Here is a 19,791-nt window from a genome sequence, read left to right as displayed (position 1 = left end):
ATCAAACTCAAGTCCTTTTTCAAGTTTGCAGAGAGTAGCACAATACATTTCAGAGTTCATCGTTGCACCATGGCGAAGGGCATCAAACAGAATAACCCCTTCATAGTCCCAGAGGTCCGTCGCTATGACTTCACTGGCTCGGGGTGTGACTATTAACTTTTTCTTCAGAGAAGAGATGGTGTGGCGCCACTCCATGGATTGCCTCTTTGTTGCCGATTCTAAGTGATAAACTCATTATTCGTCGCCTCTGACGATATTGGACAAACAATTGTCACAATCAGCCTTATGACGCCCAAGCACAGATAGTCCTTCGTTCCTCTCTGTGGTCTTATGTTATGCGGCTACGAACCCAATGGGCACACTCCAATGGGTACTCAACTAGTGAAAGAGTGAGTCAGCACGTCCTCTTGAGCAGCGAGGTGTTTGGTTGTGATCCGTCGATCGCCTCGAATGAGAGTGTCTGCACGTTCCAACATTGTGCGGCCGGGTGGCATGCGTGCGATCGGACGGGTCTGCGCTACGTTTTTGCGTTGGTCACAATCTCCTCAGACTGCAAGGTCTCTGTCGAAAAGGCCGATAATAAAAAAAAATCAATATTTCTTCCAAAATTTCATATGTCTTCTTCCAAACATGAAACAAGCAAGTACACCGTATAATAATTTGACAAACACGGAAAATTTGACAAATTGTTTGAACGTGCCAGGGGCTGAAGGATAGAGTCACTTGTAACTGAGAAATACATAATAAGGGCGTATACATCGCCAATTTCGCCATCCAACTTCCTAGCCCACCAGTGAAGGGGCCAAATGCCGAGTGAGTCAGGGGAACAAAGTGTTGCCTGTTGCAGAAATCCCGGCCCCCTGTCGCCTGGGAGGGCGTACGGGACGCCCTGGAGGAGGCGCCGCTGTGCCTGCAGCCGGACAAGGGCTCCGAGGACTGCCTCTACCTCAACGTCTTCGTGCCGGAGGAGGCGGCGGCGGCTGCCAACGCCTCTGGGGAGCTGTTGCCCGTGCTCGCCTGGATTCCAGGAGGCGCCTACCAACATGGAGGGGCTTCGCTGGCTGGTTTCGGCCCAGACTTCTTCCTCGACCGCGGCATCGTTGTCGTTACCATGAACTACCGACTGTCCGCTCTGGGTGAGTAATCACGACCTGCCACATCTTTACACTCCGCGACCACAACAGCAACCATACTGCAATAAGGACGTTTCTGTACAGATGCACCAAACGGTAAGCTCTCCTTTCCTATCCCTCCAAAATACAGAATATGATTAACTGCGTTATCTTGTGATACACGGCCAACCGATGTGGGTGCTTAGGGAGTGCAAGGACCGGTTAACGGGAAACTGAACATAGTTCGTAGCAGTAACACAGTTTATTAGACCTTCCGTGTTACGGTAAAGTGACGAACAAGATAGCAGTTTTAACAATGCAAAAACAACGACCAGCTGCTTCAGCAGAACACACTTAGCCCACTTCACAGTGACGCACCGTGAGACATAAATCAAATTCCAGTATCTCCCACTAGTCTGGACGCGCCGCAGCACACACTGATCTTGTATCGCAAGCACCAGGCACCTCTAGAACACACACATATAAAAATATCTTAAAATACGTATAAAAAATTCGAATACTCTGAACCGATCAAACTATTAATAAAAGAAAGAATATAGAAAGGTAACGAGTTTCCCTCAGACAAATGGTACCTCTTTTAAGTACCCAGTATTAATTTGATGACACAGAATAAAATCAAAAACCCCTTTCTTGAAAGAAAAATACAGAATTGTTTCTTGAATGAACATTACACAATAGAATTCAAATGTCAGGCAGGAATCAAGTTCACAAGGTAACGCCAGACGTTTAATGAATGAACGAGAACAGTTCGTTATCGTTCGGCACGGTTCCAGATGTACAACAATTTCTTAAAGCAGACACAATTTTCTCACCAACAAGCAAAACATAAATAGATGAACAAATTAGTCGCACATCTAGTCTCGTTCTGGAAGTAAAATTACTTGAGCAAGTCCTGTTACCTTTGGCACACAGTAACAGCCCAATTTAAATAACACTCAAAAGCTTATTATAAAACAGGGGAACAAAAGAATAAAACTCATGAATAACTGAACTGTAAGGTTGATCAGAACACTGTATCTTTTGAGGCTTTCATATCAATGCTGGTTTAACCAAATGGCATTAAACGTGGCTAACCATACGCTATACAATTCTGAGTGATACTAGGAGTGAGTCACACAACATTCCCGCCAAAACTACATGCCGAGGTGTAATCATTTCATTCGAGTACACATAATGCGGGCGAGCAGCCACAGTGTAAATTACATTAAAAACCCGCTCATCTTGTACAGTGTTTTGGTAGGATCTTGCCAGTAGTACCAGACCCGCATAGGTGTTGTGGTCGTACAACCACGGCCAACGAGTCCCTCCTTCGACAGCTGCTCTCCACACGATATTCTGTCCGCAACTCGCTGACGGGACGCTGTCGATCTGATGTCTTCCGGGTGTCGGTGAGATCACCCGCACTCCAACACCAGCTGAGGCTGCGTGTCCGTTCCCCTGGCGGAAAACCTCCTGCCTCGGCTGCTAAGGCGGACTCCTGGTACCTCCAAGACGACCCTGTATTGCTCCAACCTGTCGACTGCACGCTGCCCTTTAGTTCCTCACAGCCACAGTGCTCGCTGAATACGGGCAGCAATTACTGGACTCCGTTGGACGAAGCGTCCTCGGACGACGGCAGACTGTCCTCTTCAAGCGAACATGTTCTACCCTAGACTGAGTCCCTCCCCGATATCCGGCCACGCTATAAGACCACAGCACACGGACTGCGAGGCTCCTGGCGGCAGACGCTCTTCTCTATGGTGTAGAATCTTTGGATCCCAGCAGGGTGCCGTGACCTATCGATCCTCGCAGCACGGCTCACTTTGTAGTAAAACACAGTTTTGTATTCGTATTTACTCACATGTTTCCGAGATATCGTCCGTGGACGTTAGTTTACATTCCGGAAAAAAATAATTCTATAAATGCTGTGTACTTGCAGTATGTGGACACTGGTTGTTGCTATCATTTACATGATTGCGTCTATTGTATGGTACGTTCAGACTACATTTTTATTATATACTTCTATGGATATGGTGTCTGTGCTTTCATACATGCCCAACAGGCACCATTGATGACCTGCAGCCGTCTAAAAAGAAACTAGAATTATATTAATACCGTCAGCTGCTAACGGGCGTTGATATATATCAACGGGGACAAGTGAAAATGTGTGTCCCGAGCGGGACTCAAACACGAGATCTCCTGCTTACATGGCAGACGCTCTATCCATCTGAGCCACCGAGGGCACAGAGGTTAGTGCGACTGCAGGGACTATCTCGCGCACGCCTCCCTTGAGACCCACATTCTCACCTTATATGACCACACTCTACATTAGTAGTGTCCCTGCCCAACACACTCATTACTCGTGGAAGACTTTATTACCAAGTCCCATTAAGAGTTCGGGTAATATGTGAGCATCCGCACAGACGAAGAAGGTCTTGGCCGGTATTGACGGAACTATATACTTATATGGACAGGTCCGAAAGAACAGACACTATTCTTGCATAATATCTCTATCGAAAATTAGGCCTAAATTGTGACACCAGAAGAAAGACACCGTTAGGTAGGACGTATCCTACGACACATTTTAAGGTACCGTTTGGTAAACAGCCACCGCGCAGCTATTGACATGTTGCGACGTCGACTCATGTTGTTGAAACAATTTAGCCATCAAGACGACACAAGACGGATGGGTCTGTTTTCGGCGGCAGAGCAATAAGCATCCACCACGAGCGAGAAGGGTGGCACTAAGACGAGGGTCAGGGCTGAGCAGTTCTGCAGGATGCAATCGTTTGAAATTTATACCGTGGTCATGTAGCAGGCTTTCTTATACAACACTATCATCTGTTCGATGATTACAAGGTTGATTGCTGTGGCCTTTTTGGTGAATAAGCTAATACCTTAGGACGTGTTCCGCCAGTTCATCTGTTATTCTACTCTTTTCTCCTCAGTTCGATTCAATTCCTCTTTATTAGTTACTGGTTCTACCCATCCAATTTTTAGTATTTTTCTGCAGCACTGTATTTCAAAAACTTATATTCCCTTCATGTCTGTACTGTTTATCGTCCTTGTTTCACCTCCATATGGGGCTACACTCCACAAAAACATTTCCACAAAAGGTTTCCTAAAACCAAAATTTATATTTTACATTAATATATTTCTCTTTACCAGGAAATTTTCTCTGTTTATTCCAATGTATATATTATATCTTCTGTCCCACTACAGTCATACTTTATTTTGATGTCCAAATAGCAAACTTGTCCACTACATAGAACGTTTCATTTCCCACTGTAATACCAATGTATATATTATATCTTCTGTCCCACTACAGTCATACTTTATTTTGATGTCCAAATAGCAAACTTGTCCACTACATAGAACGTTTCATTTCCCACTGTAATACGCCATCATCACTTCACTTAAGTCTATTACACTCCGTTCCCATTGTATTATTTGTGTTCATTTTATAACCTTTTTGACAACAGTATCCATTCCGTTCAAGTGTTCGTCCAAGTTCCTTACTCGTCTCTAATGGCAAACTCTGTTTCTTATTTCTTCTCCCTGTATTTTCGCCATCTTTCCCCAACTTCTCCTGAAGTTTGTTCAAACTGTTCCAGATTAAATAACAAGTCTTATGGGCTACAACTCTGTCTCACTCCAGTTACATTTATTGTCCGTTTCCTGTATTTCGCCTGTTATAAATATAGTCCAATTTCCGAAAAATTTGTAAAAAATTCTTCGTTTTCTGATCCCTGTGTCTGGTATCTTCAAAACTCTAAAGAATGTATTCCAGTCAAAATGCAACTGGAACCACATTTTTAAGAAGAATGATGTGTTGTTTATACTGAAACTAATGATATATGTGTGAAAAACATCTTGCAACTCATATTACTTTGTTACACATTGAAAATTATAGCCGCAATGGTTTCCAACACACTACCACAGTTCATCTTCACAAAATGCCGAATCCATACACCCGGTAAGTCCACGTATTTGAACAGACTGAGGTACGGTACTCTATCGGTGGTTTTCAATGGATTTCAGTTCAAATCAACCGCAAAAAGAAGGTAGAGCTACATCTAGTGAAATTTCTTTTTCTTGTGAAGTCTTCTCCTTTTATACAATGAGACAGAATACGTTAATAGACACAGGGATTTAAAAAAAATCGAAATTATAATTGCAAACTATTCAATCGCAGTCTTCATTATAAGCATTGAAGTGTGAAAGTACTTCCATAGACGGCTACACTAGCGCACACTTATCCTCTGGCTCCCAGCTCAGAGGTAACAGGTTCGAATCCTTTTGATAGAAGAAATTTTGCGTGTCAATATTCAGCCGGCAAAAAGAGGGGGCAATCCCACCTTCTTAATCGTCTGATGCTGCACCAATGTCTTGTCTCAAATCTCTTATGTCTTCGAACGACTAACGGAGGGGCAGTCTGTAAAATTGTTGACGATAGTTTGTCCTGTTGTTTCCTGACGTTGCCAGACTGGACACAGGCCATTGTTAATGTTAAATGTTATAAACTGTTATAAGTAAATCTTCACTAGTCAAGATCTCGAAAACTTATTTATAACCGTGATAACCAGTTTCAGTAAAACCAAGAGCCATCTTCAGATCAAATACTGTAAACACTGCTGTGTATCATCAGTAGGACAGTGGGATGACAATGTGTCTACTACCGGCCTGTCGATTAGACACGGTAGTGTTTGTCCTTTTTTTTTTTTTTTTTATCTGAAGACTGGTAGGTGTATTAACCGAAACTGGTTATCACAATTATAAATAACTTCTTGCCATCTCGATTGCTGCTAGTAATCTATAACATTCGTAATTCGTCTGTTGGAAGGAGCCGTTGACATCAACGATACCCTACTGCACTATTGCGGGTTGGTGGCACTTCTTCCAGTAACGTTTGGAGCCTCAGTCTTCTCTTTCTTATTGTTTCCAGCGTCACAAATAGAACACTAAAACTCGTTACATGAAGAAATATAATACTTTTTCCAGTCAGGCTGCTGAACCTGCGGATCCAAGTCTCCCAGCCAACAGTGCAATACGATTCTTTCTTTGCTATATAGGGTAACAAACTCTTTACAAGTGTTGATTTTATTTACAGGATTTCTAAGTCTGGAAGACGAGGTGGTTCCCGGTAATGCGGGTCTCAAAGATCAGGTGATGGCTCTGGAGTGGGTGCAGAAGAACATCGCAGCCTTTGGAGGTGATCCCAGCAAGGTGACCATCGGCGGTGAAAGTGCAGGAGGCTGCTCCACTTCACACCACCTGCTATCCTCCAGGTCTGCAGGTAGGTCAGGGTCCATGATCACTTCTGTACTATTATGGTATTAGGTTACGACAGCAGTGCCGAAGTTGATGATATATTGTCTGGCTAACAGACGTTTAGGGCGCTTCAAGGTCTACTTACGGTCCGACCAAGGGTGTCGCGTAGGAAAGTGTTACACCATGAGCACGCTGACCGAACGCTTCCAAAGTGATACGACAGTATTTCCACGCCTGTGGGATATGTTGCTTACAATATTATCCTTACTCGAACACATTTTCAATATAGAAAAATACCAGCTGTTAAATATTTATAACGTTACTGGATGTTTTCAGATGTAGATCACGACACAGCTGTTAAATATTTATAAAGTTACCGGATGTTTTCAGATGTAGATCGCGACACAGCGTATCCAGAAGACGTGCACATGCAACTTATCTCTATCATTTGGACTTTGACATAGATCAAGCCATTGGCATGAGTGACATGGAAGCATCGTACCGACACATAACACAGACAGTTGATTATGCTGCAATAACTGCAGAACGAGTTGCGACAACAGCGCGGCAAGAAGGACTACTCCACCCAAAGATCGTAGGATAGTTCGGCTGGTTCTGACGGATACACAGATGAGAACAATCGAATGCGTGGCCACGGACCGTCAGGAATAGATTGCTGTGAAACCTCAAGCTGCATCGTTTACCGCTGACGCTGTATCAACCAACAGAGACTAGCATGGTTTACGGAGCACTGAGTGGCATCCTATGGTGTCCCACGATGAATCTCGCTCCTGTTTCTCGGTCAGATCGACATCAATGTATCCGTCGACGGCGTGATGAAAGGCCACAGGAAGCAGCGACTCTCAAGACTTCTCCATCTCCATCTTCTGGAGAGTTATTGGACGCCACTACAAGAAGGGAGGTTGTATGCTTGCCAATATGTGGAAACATTGGTATATCCTGTTCTCAAACCCGTCAAGACCAGGAACCCAATTGTCATATTCAAGCAGGATAATGCAATACTGAACACTTCAGTTCACACCAGAAACTCATTGAAAAATGAACACATCAATGACTGGTCTGCCTGTTATATCATTTTTCCCCCGGTAGACGTGTCTGGGATGCTATCACTAAACGTATACCTTCATACCAGTCTTTAGTCAGCAATCTTCATGAAATGACACAGAACATGTTCCAAGCACGGCAAGAAGTTCTTCAAGATGACTCTCTGTGTTTGTCTGCTTCCTTACCATAACGAAAGGTAGAGTATCTTTTTTCCTACGGGGCTCACATCGCATACTTATCTTGATGATGGACGTCTGTTCCGAAAGGAATGAAAGTTTACAATTCCCCGTTCTTTGATCAACATTTTCATGGTTTTAATAAATATGGTACCAATACATCTTGGTGTAACACTTTCCATTTCCGTCAAAGTATCAGAGCGCTTACACCTAACGTCGCGTAACATGTATCAGACTAATGCTGCCGACAACGAGTTGTAATCTAACGCTATTAAATGGTTCAAATGGTTCTGAGCACTATGGGACTTAACATCTGTGGTCATCAGTCCCCAAGAACTAAGAACTACCTAAACCTAACTAACCTAAGGACATCACACACATCCATGCCCGAGGCAGTATTCGAACCTGCGACCGTAGCAGTCGCGCGATTCCGGACTGCGCGCCTAGAACCGCTAGACCACTGCGGCCGGCTAAACGCTATTAGAAAACGATAAAAGGCAAGGACCACCCTATTATTTATTTATGTATTTATCTTTTTTGTTAACTACATGAAAGGTATTCACAGTTGTGAATATGGATAGCCATCAGCTGTGTAATGGAATGACGACAACGAAAATGTGTGCTGGTCCGGGGCTCGAACCCTGATTCCCCGCTTATCACCAGCAGTCGTCTTACTATTTTTTTTGTCTGCGGCAAAATATGTATACTTTAAGAGCAATAATCTAAAACACACCTGTACAAGTATTTCACATTAACAGTTACCGTCAGTTTTTTATCCCGTTTTCTCGGAGCTATTCGATAAAACTTACTTGACATTTATTCCATATTCCCAAGTTTTCCAACGGGCCACTGTATTTTTTCAGTTTCTGACCTTCAAAACACGCCCAATTATTTTTCAAAACGTAGCACCAACTGGTTTTGGTGTGTTATCTTCTCTCGGGCAAGCTGTACTGACATATGTCGATGAGAAGCTCTCGCCAAACCCAGAACAGTTGACTCACACGTGTATATCTAATCCTAGTGACTTCAAAACAAGAATGTAAGCTTATTTTTCAGGCTGTTGCATTCTGAAATTATCTTCGGGTTTTTTCTCTGCCTCGTGATGACTGGGTGTTGTGTGCTGTCCTTAGGTTAGTAAGGTTTAAGTAGTTCTAAGTTCTAGGGGACTGATGACCGTAGATGTTAAGTCCCATAGTGCTCAGAGCCATTTGAACCATTTTTTTTTATCTTCGGGTTATCACACAACCGGTACCATTGTTTTATTATGCCTCTCGATGAACACTGTAATTGATTGCCCTTGCTGTAGTACATTTTGCGAATGAAGCACTTCCAGTGTCACATTCTGGGACAAACCGCAGATTAATGAAACTCCCATTAAATTATAATTTAACGTCCTCGAAGTAACGACTTGCAAGTAATCCTACGAAGATTATTCACCTATATGCTCCTTAGGCCTCTTTTCGTAATTTGAGTTATCCTTGAACGTTAACTTGTATTCCTCACAACAAGCATAGTACTGCAAGCCATGTGTTCCATTACGCTATCCGAGTATACTTCATGGGCAGCCCCAAACTTCCATAAGTCGCAAACCACGTGTTTATAACCTGTACTCGTATATTCATTATGTACATTCCTGTACACTGGAGAGATTTTAATTGTTGAAATTCGCAACATTGCATCGTACTTATGAACAACATAGAGATTACAATATCGTATTAACTTGTTAAGATTAAGTTTTCCAGACCCTGTCTTATGCATAACCAGACACGATTAGTCACTTAATAATACAATGTGTGTAGCGTTCGTGAAGTGTAAATGAATTATAATAATAACGTCGAAACGAGTAAATGATGCTTCAGAGGTTTCACTATAGTTGAGAATGTGCAAATGATTTCTCGTAGCCTTTGTAAGGAATCAAATCTGTAGAAGAAGTTGACTGGTCTGTAGAAGGACGAAAGGTATTAGGAAAAGCTACATGCGAATGGGGGAATAAAGCAGAAATCAGTAGGGCCATAGGAACGAATAAAGCATGAATAGATTAAACGGACATGGTTACATCTCGTCGCCGATGTCCGTGCAATGGAGGTAAGGTAAAAAGAGGAGCCATACAAGCACTTACATTTTTTAGGAGTGATGCTGGAACCATTATGACACAATTCAGTGCGAACAGAGTGGTGCGTTGTCATGTTGAAAGCACAGATCGCCCTCAGGTGCTGTAGACCAACTGCCAAATAACCATGCCTAGTATACAGATAAGACTATATATTATAAAACATATGTAGATGACTCACTAATACTATTTAATGACTCTAATATTGAAATTAAGAACAAAGCAAATTTTATGAACAATTTACGTACAAAGATTTAATTAAACATCAGATAACACAAAGGAGTGTCTTCTTTGATATGAATATCTCAAGTCACAATGATAAGCAACCTTTCCGTTATATAGACAACCACCCGTCCCCAACCATCACTTATGTTTCTCTTAACAATATTGGCACATAATGCCACTCAAAGGAACACAAAAGGAAGTTCTTCGAATCAGCTGTACACAGCAGGGTTCCACATCCCAATCAGTCAAGCAGATTCATATACAGAAACTGAAATTCATACCTTCATAGTCCAAATTAATGGATACGATCAATCGGCAATAAATAGAAAGCTTGAATAAATGGAAAGAAAAGTAAAGAAAACAACTTCACCACCCTAATTCCAAAAGAATTACCAAAAATTGTAAGCCTCCCACCCTTTGTTAAGGTATCATACTTATTCGCTGATCTATTCAGACCACATCACATTGAAATATCCTTTCACTGCAGTAACAAGCTGCAAAACAGAATTATACATAATAATAGAGCCACTGGACGATAGCAACAATATTCTGAAATATATGAGCACACCAACTCGTGTTCCTTCTTTTAATTGCAACAAAGAGGTAGGAACTTTCCAAACCACTATAAAGAGGACAGGGATGTGTTGTGGTTTAAGAACTCAAGTAAATCCAGCTTCAGTTTGAACTCTGTCCATCATGAACAACATCTTGGCACTACTAACAGTAGTAACATCTCTCTCCTACGCATTAGCCTATCGGACCTGCTCGATGAACACGAACTCAATTTTGTTCTCTAAAGTCAGAAGAAAACTAATCTTCTGCCTTGGTGTACTATTCGAAGAACAGTTCCAAACTAACAGTACTCACAAGGGAAACTCTCCATCGAACCCTCCTCAGATTTAGTGGTAAAATGGCCCAGTGGAGAGTCCGTCAGAAACTCAACGCAGATCAAGCATCAAAACAGGAAGAAGGTGTACTGAACTGTGAAAAAAGGAGCAACATAGAAACAGTGAACGGTCCAAGCTCAAGATGTGCAACATCAAGCGCATTACAAGAATCACGACGTCGAGGTTGTGTGTGGACTGCAAAGCTGAAGATCCGTTGTCAAATCTTCTTTCGTGCCCCACCTTTTTCTACAGACTTATAAACTTTCCGTCCGATCACTGACATGTCTGTTGTCCTCCTGTAGTCTTGGGAAATATACTGTGCGTTGGTTATAGAATATGTGTCAGGTGACAAGTATATATTAGCGTCGCCACTTAATGTGATGAATAGTGAGAGCAGGAGAGATGTCGCATAGACCTAACACAGAAATGAAAACAACAAATCACCAATCGGATGTGAACTATGTTACAACAAAGCAATTCGAGAATCAACACTTCCAAAACGGAACGCAAGAGTCATAATATGTGGTACTTGTTTAGAACAAACAGGAGGTACGTTAGTCTCTAGGTCCCTTCCTTACACCTCGCTGTTGTAAAAGAAAGTTACACAACATTACAGACACAAATCTGAATACAGCGAACAGAAGCGCCAATGGCCGGACGGACAGTTCACAATTTTGTGAGGGCGTCTTAACACAGATATCTCACTCCGCAGACCAACATCTTGACCATAAGACCACGACGCCGCAGTTACTCACGTTCGACCGGTGTTGCACACTTCGAACTTGTGCTGTTCACTCTTTCGAGTTTTCTTCTTTTTTCATTGTTCATATACCTTCTTCCTGTTTTCATCCTTGATCTGTCTACAGTTTCTGACGGGCTGTCCACAGTTCTATGCACTGTTCTATTTCTACTAAAGACTAACAATTGTTTATCAATCTGCCCCTGTTTCTTTCTAACTCGACGACTAGAATATTAGATTAACGTTCTGTAGGAAGTCCCTAGCAAAACTCGGACTGACTGACAACTTGCACGTGACAACTTGTCTCCGTGCACTGTATACATAAGCGCGCGTCTCTCTTCCTGATGAAGCTGCAGCTCCGGGGACGTGATTCTCGCAATCAGCGTGATTGGTTTGCGCGCAGCGATGTTGCTGCTGCGAGCGGACGCCCAAGGTACTTTCTCAGGTACCAGCTGTCGCAAACTCTTCTTGTGTGGTACCTCAGAACACCGCATTAACGTCGTGAACAATTGGATAGTTACACTCATAAAGTCGCCAAATAAAGCCCCAAATGACCAAATTCAATTCATAAAAAAATGTTCCTCCCAAAATTAAAGACAAAGGTTGCGATAGTAATGCCTCATATATACACCTCAAGGAACACCACAATTTTGTAAAATTATTGCCCTGCTCCAGCCAGTGGGTTGCCAATGCACATGTTTACTTAACTTTATCAAATTTTCTGCTCCACACTGCCGGCCGCAGTGGCCGAGCGGTTCTAGCCGCTACAACCTGGAACCGCGCGACTGCTACGTCGCAGGTTCGAATCCCGCCTTGGGTATGGATTTGTGTGATGTCCTTAGGTTAGTTAGGTTTAAGTAGTTCTAAGTTCTAGGGGACTGATGACTTCAGAAGTTAAGTTCCATAGTGCTCAGAGCCATTTGAACCATTTTTTGCTCCACACTTTTACGTTATTAGGTTGTAAAATTATCTCTGTACATAATTTACACGTACCTATTGAATTTATCTGCCAAATTATCTCTATCTATAATAGTATGCTCCTCACTTATTGTCCTCATAATATTTCGCTACTGTTGGTTTACTTGTAACTGTATCTGTAATTTATACATAAAATACTGTAAAGAGCTGGAATATAGTCAACCTTGTTATTGAAAAAATCAGCTCCTCTGGTAAATATATACACATTAATATGCCTGCTCCTGCACTAAATACTTCCCACGTGATTCATATTTGTATAGTTCAAAAGCTATGGTTCCTAGTCTGGTGTATTAAATCACACCGGTTGTCCTGTCAATATTCGCTATAGACGAGCTGCAGCTATCCCCTCTCTTAACTGGTTTGTACTGTTCTCACAGAAACCTTCAATCGAGAACTATTGACAGAATGAGCGACATTCATATTTCCTTGTGTTTCCGTTTGTTTACGATCAGAAGTTTTGATGCTAAAGCCTTAATTCTGCTTCTCCCACCATTTAAGTTGTTTAACTAATAAAATTAAGACCTGTTATTGAAGTTGCATGCCGCACTAGACGTCTGTGATACATAAACATACAGTAGTGTTAAGTTGTTGGGTTCCTGGCATTGGCATTGCACATCAGAGATCTTAAGGATCATACTCGCACTGTTTAAAGGAGGGCAGGTTAAATAACATTTACCTCTTTATTGATCTCTAAGCCTTTATGTTTTTGTCGTCTTTGTTGGCGCCTGATATTTAGTCTGTGCTCAGCCACATGCAGGAGGAGGGTAGTAAATGAGGTAGTAGTTTCATGGATCCAGCCGCAGGGCGTGGCAGTTTCGGCCATTGTCAAGTGTCACGAGCCGGTCTTGCGGGATCCCTCCCTGAGATTCGACCGAGATTCAGAACTACACAAGAAGGACCGGGAGGACGCCTTCCATCTTCAGTCATCCAGAAGGTGTCGGCAACCGATCATCCAAGAGCTTGATCTTTTTGCTATTTGTAACTGTTTAAAGAAGTAAAGTAATTTCATTGAACTCAGCCTCTACAATTAACTGCCACTCATCCATTGCGATCAAAATTGGGTGTGCTAGTAGTGGAGACGCAAAGTCTTTTTTTATGTTTCTAATAACGTCATGATTAGGTGAATGGTACACTACGTGTTTTGAACAGATCTTGAGGAGAGCAAGTGGCGTACTGAATAAATATACAGTCTAAAAAATAGAAAAATAAAAAAATCGACGCACCACGAAGGAATCATCGGAATGAGATTGACATCGGTAGATGTTACGTACATATAAAGTCAAAAAAATGGTTAAAATTTCAGAAAAATTGGATGATTTTTTTAATTTTTTTCAAAATAAAGGGCTTTATAAGCAGAGCATGTCAAAAACGCGTTGGACCATCTCTGTCTCTTACCTTTTCTATTATTCGGCTTTCCATTGATTGACAGTGTTGTCGGAATACCTTCTGAGGGATACCATGCAAAATTCTGTCCAACTGGTGCAAGAGATCGTTAATATTCCCAGTCGGTTTGAGGGCCGACCTGTAATGTTCCAAAAGTTATCAACTGGGGAGAGACCTGGCAACCTTGCTGGCCAATGTAGGCTTTCACAAGCATGAAGAGAAGCAGTAGAAATTCTCACCATGAAAGCGCAAGCTGGCTTGCCCTGAATGGCAAAGGAGGCGTAGAAATCGTCGACGTACCGCTCTGCCACAAGGATGCCGCGAGTGACAACAGAAGTGGCCCCGCCATGAAAAGCCATGGCGCCACCGACCGTAACTGGTGGCTGTCGCGCCGTATCGTGGGTGATCTTCAGCTTGGTATCTCACTGCTGTCCAGACGCGTCATCGGCCTGGAGTAGATTTGTCTTCAGTGATGAGTCCCGCTTCCAATTGAGTCCCGATGACCGGCTAGATCAGGGGTGGGCAGGAATCCTGCACATGTGCGGTACACTTGCACGCGTGCAGTTAACAGGTGTTCCGCGTGCACGCAGGGGCAAGCTGGCCACCCGCTTATCTCCCATCCCCACCATACCTTCTGTCCGCTCCTTCCTCTGTAATGCGTTTTGTTTCCTAGCTTGCTTTATTGAGTGAATCAATAAGGTTAGTAGGAGTGCTTGAAATAAATCATGGTTTGAAAGAGTACCTATTACCTACGATACGTTTTATTTAATGATCACAGGTGGAGTTTACAATACGTTTAATATCTGGAACAAAATTTCTACATACAGACAAACACAAACAGTTACGTAAATTTTCATCACTGATGTTTGCTCTTAACCGAGACTTATTAATTCAGCAAATGGTTTTCCAGCTCTCGCTATATTAAGCGCAGTCTTATAATTTGCACATACCGCTGGGCTATTATTGTTGTCGTCCTGAAAACTTGAAAACAGTGCTCCATAAAATGTTAGATCAGTTAGATGAGAGACATGACGAGAGAAAGTCGCAGATCTCTCGTGACAACAGCAACTACGACAAATTCAAATGGCTCTGAGCACTATGGGACTTAACTGCTGTGGTCATCAGTCCCCTAGAACTTAGAACTACTTAAACCTAAGTAACCTAAAGACATCACACACATCCATGCCCGAGGCAGGATTCGAACTTGCGACTATAGCGGTCGCGCGGTTCCAGACTGTAGTGCCTAGAACCGCTCGGCCACTCCGGCCTGCCAACTACGACAGATTCATCTGGTATCGTCAGATCGGTCTTCTTAAGCTCTGTCAATACCCCATCCGCTCAGAATACGACAATAAATTGTACTCGTCCTTGTGAAATTTATTATAATGGCCTTCAATACTAAACTTCCGTTGACCAGCGAGAATACTGCCACATATTAAACATTTCGAATTTTCACGTTTTTGCACAAAGAAAAAATGATTCTCCCATTACTTTTTAAATGATAGCAAATCTCCACTTCTCCGTTTCTTGAAATACAACGTTCACTACATAGTGCTCGCTTCGCATCAACGTCCGCAGCTTAGCCTGGCACTACACTGCCGCAACCTGCCGGCTGTCGCCACAGCCCCGGTCGACGCCTGCACGCGAGCAGCACACGTGCAGCGCTGTGCGCTCATGAGCCGCGTGCAACGTTTACCCGCCCCTGGGCTAGATGTTTCTGGAGACGCCCCGGACAGCGGATCTCAACCTCACCGTCGCCCCCTGTAAGGCCTGAGAACCAGGAGTGATGATCTGGGATACTTTTTCATTTCTTAGTAGGACCCCTTTGGTTATCGTCCGCGGCAAACTTAAAGCACAAAAGTACGTCGGCGATGTTCTGCGTCCCGTTTTGTTGCCCTACATGGTAAGTCATCCTGGGCTTACATTTCAGCAAGATAGTGACAGCTCACATGCGGTAACAGTTCCTCCTGCTTGTCTTCATGCTCTCCATACCCTGCTTTCACCAGCAAGATCGCCAGATCTCCCTCCAGTTGAGAATGATTCGAGTATTGTGAGCAGTGTCCTCCAACCAGCTTGGGATTTTGACGATATAACGAAGCAGTTCGACAGAATTTGGCTCGATATCCCTTAGGAGGACGCCCAACAGCTGTTAGTCACCCGACAAGCCGAATAGCTGCTTGTCTAAGGGCCAGAATTGAAACAACACTTCACTGACTTGGTCCATTTGTGAGGTTCCTTCTCTTGAATAAATATTCCATTTTTTCTGAAATTTTTAATATTTGATTGTCTGTACCTGTACGTTAGATCTCAAGAAGTGCTTCCTACTCTGATAATTTCGGTTTTATGCGTTGTATATACGTGTATACCCGTCCTACTGATAATTTCGTCGTTGTGCCTTATATCGCCACAGTCCCAGAGACTGGCCGCTCCAGAACAAAATACAAACAACTGGTAAACATCCACCACCTGAAAATAAGCCTGCAGTGGCTGGGAATTTACCTAATGGAAGACTAAACTGTTTTGTAGAACAAAAGCATAACCACGCCACTGATGACAGTATACACACAAAATGTCCGACGTCTGTAAACAACGTACCAACGAAAATCGGTAATAGCTGTAAATAAATTGTTTCTGCAGTTAGGGGTGCAAGTAAAGGATAATTTCGTAAATAATGCACACTATTTTTTTACTCTCTTTTTTCTGTGTCTCTTTACAGTCCTTCAGTATAGACTCCCTGCTTCTCTATGACTGAATCCCAAAGTCTCTGAAGCTCTATTATTCCATCCATGACATTACTCCTCTTTATTAGACGAATGGCTCGAATAATAGTGGGAGAAAGCTCTTCCAAAGAAACGTAACGACATCCGCCCATAGGTGTTTTTCAGTTGTGGGAAACGTGGAACGAGTCGAATTCTGGTGGACTCATGTCCGGCTGTAGAGAGGACGCGGCAACATTTAGCATCGTATTTGCGCAGATTTAGGGCTACAACATTACCGATATGCGAGCATTGACGCGGAGAACGAGTGGCCCAGCATAGACCTACCGAGATTGGCTTTTGTGGATTTTTCTTCGCTGTTTTGCATGAAGTACAATAACACACTATTGTGACATTTGTTCCACTTGGGAATATCTGTGATGATGATTACTTGGTGATCATAAGGAAGAATTATCATTTGCTTTAGCATTAATTGAACGTGTGGAAATTTTTTGGATGTGGAGAATCTGAAGCTCTCCACTGTTATTTAAACTCAGGGTCAAAGTCTCCAATCCACGATGTATCAATAGCGGCAAATCGACACAAGAATCCTTCACCTTCACGGCAGAATCGTTATATGAGCAAGGTTCCAATGTAAAGGAGTTTCTGCTTCTCTTCGGCAGTCAAACACTGTGGGACCTTCTTGCAGAAATTTTTCTCTTCTTCAAATCATATGTCAGAATACGGAATGCTGACGTTTAGGGTATTCCCTACGCTTCGGAGAGTTCCTCACAAATCAGACTGTGGATTTCTTTAAGAGCATCTGCCATAAGTTCCACATTTCGTTCATCTGTTGAATTTTTTTGGCCTTCCAGGTCATGGATTTTCGGCTATGCTCATACGACCACATTTATTTTTATTTTATTTATTTATTTATTTATTTATTTTAATTTTGAGTCATCAGCCTTCTGACTGGTTTGATGCGGCCCGCCACTAATTGCTCCCCTGTGCCAACCTCTTCATCTCAGAGTAGCACTTGCAACCTACATCCTCAATTATTTGCTGAATGTATCCCAATTTCTGTCTTCCTCTACAATTTTTGCCCTCTACAGCTTCCTTTGGTACTATGGAAGTCATTCCCTCACCACTACGAAAACGATGAACCCAACGTGAAACGGTACTACGATCCACTGTAAACTCGCCACAAACTTCGCTTAACGCACAATGAATCTCTGTCGGGCAAGGTTTCGAGCTTGATGCACGACCCATGGTCTTCAACAGACATAGTACATCTGATGTAATTTTCATTGTTGTTCCATCAAACCCTCCACAGTAATACCTTCTTGCGCATTACTTCTGAAATGTCTGTCGTTTCTTGCCTTAAGACAGTGTAATAATACATTATGACTCCGAGAAATCTGGAGAAGATACTGCATTACCTCGCTTACATTGAAATACAAATTTTCGATTTGTAATGTGCACAGGAAGTTGTGTGTGATGTTTAGTGTGTGTGGGACTATGCACAAATGGACCATAAGGAAGCTGTAAGTACAAATTCTTCTAAATTAAGCCACTAACTTCACAAAGGATTGACAACCAACTAAATGTCACGTGTTTCTAATATACTGCAGTAAAGCCAACGAAAAGAAGCAGACTCCCATTCATCGGCAACATGACATAAAAATGGCACAACAAACACAAAAAACGCACTTGAAAATGGGAATCATTTCGCGAATGGCGTCGGGTGAAAAATGAAACAAAGGAAATCGTGACTGGTAGCAGAATTATTTATATATAAAACTATTGTGGAAACTTCCTGGCAGATTAAAACTGTGTGCCGGACCGAGACTCGAGCTCGGGACCTTTGCCTTTCGCGGGCAAGTGCTCTACCAACTGAGCTACCCAAGCACGACTCACGCCCCGTCCTCACAGCTTTACTTCTGCCAGTGCTAGTCCTACAAGGTTCGCAGGAGAGCTTCTGTAAAGTTTGGAAGGTAGGAGACGAGGTACTGGCAGAAGTAAAGCTGTGAGGACGGGGCGTGAGTCGTGCTTCGGTAGCTCAGTTGGTAAAGCACTTGCCCGCCAAAGGCAAAGGTCCCGAGTTCGAGTCTCGGTCCGGGACACAGTTTTAATCTGCCAGGAAGTTTCATATCAGCGCACACACCACTGTAGAGTGAAAATTTCATTCTAGAAACCTATTGTTGTCACAGTCGCAAGCCTTCCGAACCATTTATAATAGATCAAATCAGAATACAAATTGCCTTGTGGTTGTTGATCTGAGGTGTTTTACGTCCTCGCTAATTTGCTGAAACATACGGTTAACTCTGTGTGTGCACAGGCCTGTTCCGCGGCGTGATAAGCCAGAACGGGCAGGCGGTGGCCCCCTGGGGCATCGCACCCAGACCTCGCGAGATGGCGCTGCGGCTGGCGGCGCTGCTCGGCGCACCTACGCAGGACTCTGATCAGCTGGTCGCCTTCCTCAGACAGCAGGACGCCCAGCTTTTCATCAACCGCGACGACGAGCTCCTCACCGAGGAGGTGAGCGCTGCTGTTTGGACTGTTCGCACCTTACCGGCCAGTTCTTTATGTCCGGGATAGCAGCTGAGCACTTGGCGTTCCACGATTACTTACAGGGAGAGTTCAATAAGAAAAGCAACACATATTTTTTTCTGAAAGCGGTGGATTTTGTTCAGAATTCAAAAACACCATGTAATTCCACAATCTTTTGGTTTCCAAAATCGTATTTTTAATATGATTTCCGCTCAATGCAACGGCCTTCCGCTACCATATTGGGACTGCCTGTATCCCCGCACACTATTATTCTATACGTCGACGTTGGAGCCAACGACTTGCTGCATCAATAACCTTTCCATCATCCACTTACTGCTGCCCGCAGAGTTAATACCTCATTGGGCCAAGCAGATGGAAGTCGAAATCTGCGTGATCCGGGCTGTAAGGTGGATGAGGAAGAACAGTAAATGAAGGTTTGTGGGCTCCTCCTGGGTGCGTTCTCATTGAGAAAGAGGTTTGCATTTTTATGGCGACGAAGACGCTGAAGTCGTCTCTTCAGTTTCCCAAGTCTAGTAAGATATACTTCCGAGTTGATCGTTGCGCCATTAGGGAGGACACCAAAAATAATCTCTCCTTCA

General features: G+C 43.2%; 1 protein-coding gene across 1 annotated transcript in view; it reads left to right on the top strand.

Annotated features, from left to right (window-relative positions):
* The window catches only part of LOC126198949 (venom carboxylesterase-6-like), a 94,821-nt gene that overhangs the window by 43,016 nt on the left and 32,014 nt on the right, over window positions 1-19,791 (top strand). Inside the window, exons 3-5 of the mRNA XM_049935594.1 lie at window positions 848-1,136; window positions 6,223-6,408; window positions 18,981-19,180. Coding sequence (XP_049791551.1) covers window positions 848-1,136; window positions 6,223-6,408; window positions 18,981-19,180 — 675 coding nt within the window. The remainder of the gene's footprint in view (window positions 1-847; window positions 1,137-6,222; window positions 6,409-18,980; window positions 19,181-19,791) is intronic.

The sequence above is a fragment of the Schistocerca nitens genome, chromosome 8, assembly GCF_023898315.1.
Source record: "Schistocerca nitens isolate TAMUIC-IGC-003100 chromosome 8, iqSchNite1.1, whole genome shotgun sequence".
Classification (NCBI taxonomy): Eukaryota; Metazoa; Arthropoda; class Insecta; order Orthoptera; family Acrididae; genus Schistocerca; species Schistocerca nitens.
This window is presented reverse-complemented; position numbering and strand designations above follow the sequence as displayed.